We start from the raw sequence: 6,681 nt of genomic DNA, 5'->3' as shown, positions 1-6,681 counted from the left end.
ACTGTGGTGGGAGGTGCAGCAGGTATGTAGGGTTTTGCTGTTCTTCCCCTGCGCGCTGGTTGCCCAGCCTGACCTAGGGCCGGTTAGCCCTAAAGGTCACTGCAGGGGGAGGTGCAGCAGCCTCCAGCAGCCAACAACAGAGAGGAAAAATTCAGAGGCATTGCAAGTAATCTAGCAACTGAAACTGTTCCCAGTTTTGCTGCTGTTACAGCCTGGCAGAGAAGGCATAGACTTGGAGCTGGGCCCCTTGCTGAGCTATGTGAGTGTGGCTGTTTGTCCTGTCATTCAGCTGCTGCAGCTACTGTTTTGAGCTTGTCTGGTGCTGTGCTGTTGCATCTCAGCAGTTCCTGGAGAATCTCCTGTCTCGTCTTTTGTCCCTTGTAAGTTGGAACCTGGCCTATAGTCTGGTTGCCTCCTACTCCAGGTCGGTAGTGGCAGGAAGACACCATCTTAGATGCTTTCTGTTGAAGACTTGAAAACACCAGACACTGGTTTTTATTATTATTTTTGTTGATGTGGTGAGTTATATTAATTAATTTTCAGATGCTGAACCATCCTTGTGTCCCTTGAATAAATCTCAGTTGGTCATGGAGTATAATCCTTTTAATGCATTGCTGGATTTTGTTTACTAAGATAATATTGAGAATTTTAGCACCCATGTCCATTAGGAAGACTAGTCTGCAGTTTTGTTTTTTGTGTTGTCATTGTTTGGTTTTCATATTAGTATAATGTTGGCTTTATTAAATATATTTGGTAGTACTCTTTCTTCTTCAATTTTTTTAAAACATTTTTTCCAGGATATGTATTAGTTCATCTTTGAACTTTTGGCAGAAATTGTTTGTGAAACCATATGCTTCTGAGCAGTTGTTTTCTGGAAAAGTTTTGATGACTGTTTCAATTTCCTTGCTTGTAACCGATTTGTTCAGGTTTTCTATTTCTTCTCTATTTAGCCTCAGGTTATTTTATAATACTAAGAATTTGTCCATTTCATCTAGATTGCTAAACTTGTTTGCATATAAGTGTTCATAGCAATCTCTAATTACCCTCTGTATTTCTGATGTGTCTGTTGTAATTTCTCCTCTATCATTATGATCCTATTAATTTGAGTTTTCTCCCTCTTTTTTTTCATGAGCTTAGCTAGAGGTTTTGTTTTATATTTCAAAGGAACACCTTTTGGTTTCATTGATCTTTTGGGCTGTCTTTTTTTATTTTGATTCTATTTTATTTATTTCTACTTTAATTTTTATCATTTCCTTCATTCTGGCTTTTGTTTTGTTGCTGTTCTTTTTCTACTTCTTCAAGATGGGACATTAGGTTATTTCTTTGGGTTTTTCTTGTATCTTGATATTGGCCTGTATTGTTATATATTTTCCTCTTATTACTGCTTTTGCTGTGTCTGAGGTATTTGGAAGATTGCATCCTCATTTTCATTTGTGTCAAGGTATTTTTTAATTTTTTTTGTTCATTTTCCTCATTAGCCCAGTGGCCTTTCAGTAACATGTTATTCAGTCTCCAAAAAACGGAGGATTTTGTAGCTTTTTTTTTTTTTTTGTAGTTGATTTGTAGTTTGATACCTTAAAGTCAGAGAAGATAGTTGGTGTGATTTCAAACTACATGCAGTTGTTGATGTTTGTCTTATTATCTAGTATGAGGTCATTCCTGGAGAATGATCTGTGTGAACTTGAGGGAAAAACAATGTGTATTTGATTTTATTGGGGGTGCAAAGTCATATAAATGTTAGTTAACTCATGTGATACAAAGTATTTGCTGAAGTATAATGTGTCCTTATCTATTTTTTATCTCATTGATGTATTCATTTGTGAAAGTGGCGTGTTGAAGTCTCCTTCCACATATATATTTCTTTCAATGTCTGTTTTGAGAAATGATAGTAATTTTCTAATATATTTTGGTTCCCTTTATTTGGTGAATATATACTGATGAGTGTCACATCTTTCTGGGGTATTATCCATTTAATCATTATGCAGTGTCCATCCATGTTTCTTGTAAATTTTTCACTTTTTATTTTATTTTTTTAATTTTTATATACATATTTTACATCATTCTTCCTTTTTGTACAATGCACACTTTCTCTTTTCAGATGGATGTAGTCCCTACAAAATTCCCTCCCCTGTTTTGATCCCTTTTCCTCCCCAACCTCCTCAGTGTGTCTCTGAAAATAGTTGTCTGTTAATTTTGTTTTTATGTTTATTATAATTATTTCTTTTTTGTGGTCCCTTATTGGGGTTCCCTACATTCCTCTTTAAGTAAAGCCATCTATAGTTTTCCTTTACCTTCTGGTTTATTTCACTGATCATAATCCCTTCCATCCATGTTGCTGCAAATGACATGAGTTTAACTTTTTTGATTACAAGAAGTTTTCCATTGTGTATATATACCACATCTCCTTGATGCAGTCATATATTTTTGGGCATTTGGGTTGTTTCCATATCTTTCCTATTGTAAATAGTGCTGCAATAAACATAGGGGCACAGCTATCCTATTGAATTAATGTTTTTTTGTCCTTTGTATAGATTCCTAGGAGTGGAATTGTTGGATCATATGGAAGCTTCGTTTTTAGTAGTTTGAGTAACTTGTAATTTTTTTTAGCTGCACATCTATGTTATCTCATATAAGTATGACTGCCCCTACCAACTCTTGTGTTCCATTTCTTGTACAATTGTTTTCCAAACCTTTACTTTCAGTTTATATTTATCTTTGGATCTTAGGTGTGTTTCCTGGAGGCAATAGAAATTTGGATTCTGTTTCCTAATCCAACATGCTACTCTGTGTCCTGTTATTTGTGAGTTTAGTTGATTAATATTTAAGGTTATTATTAATACATGAAAATCTGTTATTGCCATTATGTTCATTGTTTTAGGTTCTATTTAATTCTTTGTGCTCATGCCCTCTTTATTTAGATACTAAGGACCCTTGTAATATTTCTTTGAGTGGGGGGATAGTAGTAGTAATTCCTGAGTATTTTGTTTGTCTGAGAAGGTCCTTATTTTCCCCTCCTATATTGATAAAAAGGGGAGTTTTGCAGGATAAATTATTCTTTTTTCTTTTTTTTTTTTTTTTTGCAGACAGCTGCCCCCCAGGTATTTATTACAGCAGGCTGTCTGTGCCAGGCAGCAGAGGGATGGAGGCCCCCCGCTCATTTGCCTTTCAGGTAGATCTTGGGGGCCTGCCACCCCGAGGGAGCCTCCTTCAGGCCCGCTTTCAGCCAGATGCGCCTCAGGTCTCTCTCAAACTTCACCTGCTTCTGCCGAAGGCGTCCTTCCCGCACCTTCCTCCGCAGGAACCGCGTCCTCTTGACGAGCTTGCGGTACTTGTGGTGGTTCATCTTGCGCCGGCGGATCTTCAGCACATTTCTGCACTGCATCGAGGGAGTGTCCCGCTCCGCCTGCCCCCCCCTGCTCAGCCCCACTGCCCTTCTGACTCGGTGGGCACTCGTAGGGCGGGAGTGGGCACCCTCGGGACCCAGCATCCAGCCTGGGCAGGAGGCAGCGCGCGGTCAGGCAGCTCTCCAGGGGGCTGATGGACATCTTCCTGGGGACCAGCATCTCCTCCAGCGCCAGATGCACCCCCTTGCCAGGAAGGGAGACGGCCCCACAAGAGCCTGCTGGCCGCGCGCTGTAAGGGGCCCTGCAGGCCTGGCTGGACAGGCCGCGCGGGGCGGGCCGGGGCCGGGGGCAGCCTACCGCGGCGCCGGCCCTGAGCAGCCGCGACGCCTGGCGCCCCAGGAGCATGTCTGCAGCCCTGAGGTCCCGCGGCGCTGCAACAAGGGGTGCCTGTCAGGAGGCCTGGCCCGGCCCGGCCCGCCCGCTAGGCATGAGCTCGGGCGGCCGGACGAGCGCACACGCGACCCGGCACCCACGGCGCGCCCCGGCGGGCGGCCGAGCCCCCGGGACTCCCGCGCGGGGACCTCACCCGCCGGCTCCGCGCGGGGACCTCACCCGCCGGCTCCGCGCGCCTCCCCCGACCGGACGCGAGACCCAGGGACCACGGCGCGCAGGATAAATTATTCTTATTTGTACTTTTTGAAGTACTTTTAAAATATATTCCATTCTATTATTGCCAGTAGTGTTTCTTCAGAGAAATCTGATGTTAGTTTAAATTGGCTTTCCTTTGTTGGTTGTCTGTTTCTTCTTATCAGCTTCATTATTTTTTCTTTGTCTTGGACTCTTAGAAGCTTTACTATTAGATGTCTTGCCATAGATCTCTTTTATTTAAGCTAGTTTGCCATCCTTTTAGCCTTGTGTATGTCTTTTTTTCATTTCCTTCTTCAAGTTTGGAAAGTTTTCTTCAATTGTTTCCTTGTATAGTTTTATAGCCCCCTTCTCTCTCTCTTCATCTTCTGGAATTCCTATGACTTAACATTCTTTTACCACTTAATTTCATTTTTAATCTTGTCTCTTTTTATACCTGAATCTCCAAGATTACTGATTTGTTCTAATTGCCATATATTTTATCAGCTTTTTTCCCTTCTCCATTGATCTTCCTTTATTTTCTTTTTTAATGTTTTAATCTAGATCTTTTGTTTGCTGATTATATTTCTCATAGCATGTTTTTATCTTTTCTGCATCTTCTCATATATCTCTGATCTTTTTATCTTAGTTTTGTTTGTGTGGTTCAAATTCTTTGACTTTCTTAATTATGGTAATTTTGAATGCTTCACATGACAAGAGGAAAAATTCTTCTGTGTCAGTGTTTTTGGATTCTGCAGGTTGACTTTCTTTCTGTGGTTTGGTGTTTCACTGAGGGTTTGCTTAATCATTGGTACTTTTCTTCCTCCCCATTGTCTGCTTTCAGGTTTGCTCTGCTATAGGTGGGGCATCTGTTGGGCATAGGTCTTCCTCTCACACTATTCTGGTTGTTTAACTGGTGGTAGTGTTATAGAGCAGCCCCGATATTAAACGGGTTCCTGGCTGTGGGTCTGTAACAGGGTGGTCCCCAGGAAAGGGGGAAGTTCCCTGCCCCACCCAAGGGAGGGTGGAGCTGAGCAGGAAGAGGAGAAGCTGCAGAAGAGACTGAGGAAGGAAGCAGGATGGAGCAAGGAGACCTGGAGGAGGCGCATGGAGCCTAGAGACACGTAAAGAAACTGTGCTTGTCTTTTGGTCGTGGACTGGGTGACACAGATGTGGGTGAGACCCGTGGGGAGGTGACAATGGCAGTTTTTATCTTGATGTTGATTTTGCTCTTTTCTTTCCGGGCTTGTCCGGTTGTTTGTGACCCTTTTTTGTGGGTCCCCACTGGAAGATGCTTTAGACTTGTAGCAGGCTTTGGGGCCTTGTTCTGGGCCGATCCCATATGGATGGAGTTTTACCCACGAGGGGACGGGTAACTTTGGGTGCTTCATTTAGAAACTAGACTCTTTGCCTTACCTGTATTGTTTCCTAGTTTTATTAAAGTTCCTTCCCATTAAAGTCTCATGTGTTTTGTGTTGATGCGGCGGATGGCAGAACCCATGTAGAATAGGCAGGTTTGCGGGGTTTGGGCTGCCCCTCTCCCTGTCCTATAACAGGTCCTCACCCGCGCGCTTTAAAGAGACTTATGAATACTCTACTACAGACACATGCAAAAGGGTTAATAAAAGGTTTATTTACAAGAGGAAAGGAAATAAGGAAAATGAACAACTCAGGGAGAAAATAGGGAAATAAAGTCTTTAATGCGTCCTACCCGATCCGACGACCTGGAAACCCAAAGTCACTCTCAGAGCTGGCCGGACGCTCCGAGCTGGCCGAGAGCCCAAAAATGGAGAGCCCCCCAAAGCCCACGTGTCTGCCTTTTGTATCCACCTGGCTGCTTAACCCCACCCTCAGGTCCCAGCCACCTTCCCTTTGGTGGTGATGGGATTTGGAGTTCCCAGTGTCTTTGGCTTTGACCTGGGGTGGGGGTGGAGTCCACAAAGCCTGTATGGAATTTGCTTTGGGACCGCCTTTTCCCCCTAACAGTAGGTACAGTAGCTGGGGCCTTGTGTGGCTCTGTTCCAGATGAGTGACCAGCTGGTGGTCTGGGCTGTAGGGGCTCTTGGAGCCAGTGGGCAGGACCTCCTGTGTCTCTCACCCAGGCATAGATGGTCCTGGTGGCTGGGAATGGCAAAAAGGCAATATTTTTCAGAAGACTCTCTCTTAAAAGTAAGTAGCTTATGAAAAGTTGTAAACACACACACAAACACAAACATACCCTAATAAATTCCTTCCTTTCCTCTCTCTTTTTTCTATAGTAGAAGTACCTATGCATTAAGTTACTTGTTCTCCAAATACAGATGTGTGTAGCCATGTTGAAGAACTTTTGGAAAGACTAAGAAAATGTAATATAAAATAATTCATTCCCAACATTCAAGAAGCAGATGTCATAGGGCCTCCCTGGGGGTTAAGCACAGCACTGTGAAGCTATCCGCAGCTTCTGCAGCACAAGTTTGATCCCCAGTTGCACAGGGACCTACCCATATGGTGCAGCAGACCTTTCCTGTCTCTCCTGATGTTCCCCTCAGCAATGTATTTCAGTCAATCTGCCTGTTCTGTTCCTCACTCTGTCTCTGGTGAATCCTCTGGCCTGTACCCCAGTTCTTGTATCTTTAGCCTGTACCCCAGTTCTTGCATCTCTGGCCTGTACCCCAGTTCTTGTATGAATAAATAAATAAATCTTTTTTTTTTAAAGAAGCATATGTCATATAGT

General features: G+C 43.2%; 1 protein-coding gene across 1 annotated transcript; it reads right to left on the bottom strand.

The window, feature by feature from the left end:
• Positions 1-2,958: 2,958 nt before the first annotated feature.
• Positions 2,959-3,749, bottom strand: LOC311168845 (small ribosomal subunit protein mS38-like; the record flags this gene model as incomplete). The annotated part of the gene is given in 2 exon segments (XM_084230568.1): positions 2,959-3,412; positions 3,414-3,749. Coding segments are annotated over 2 exon segments (594 nt in total). The 3' UTR covers positions 2,959-3,154.
• Positions 3,750-6,681: the final 2,932 nt, after the last annotated feature.

Source organism: Talpa europaea, assembly GCF_964194135.1.
Source record: "Talpa europaea genome assembly, chromosome: 3".
Taxonomy (NCBI): domain Eukaryota; kingdom Metazoa; phylum Chordata; class Mammalia; order Eulipotyphla; family Talpidae; genus Talpa; species Talpa europaea.
This window is presented reverse-complemented; position numbering and strand designations above follow the sequence as displayed.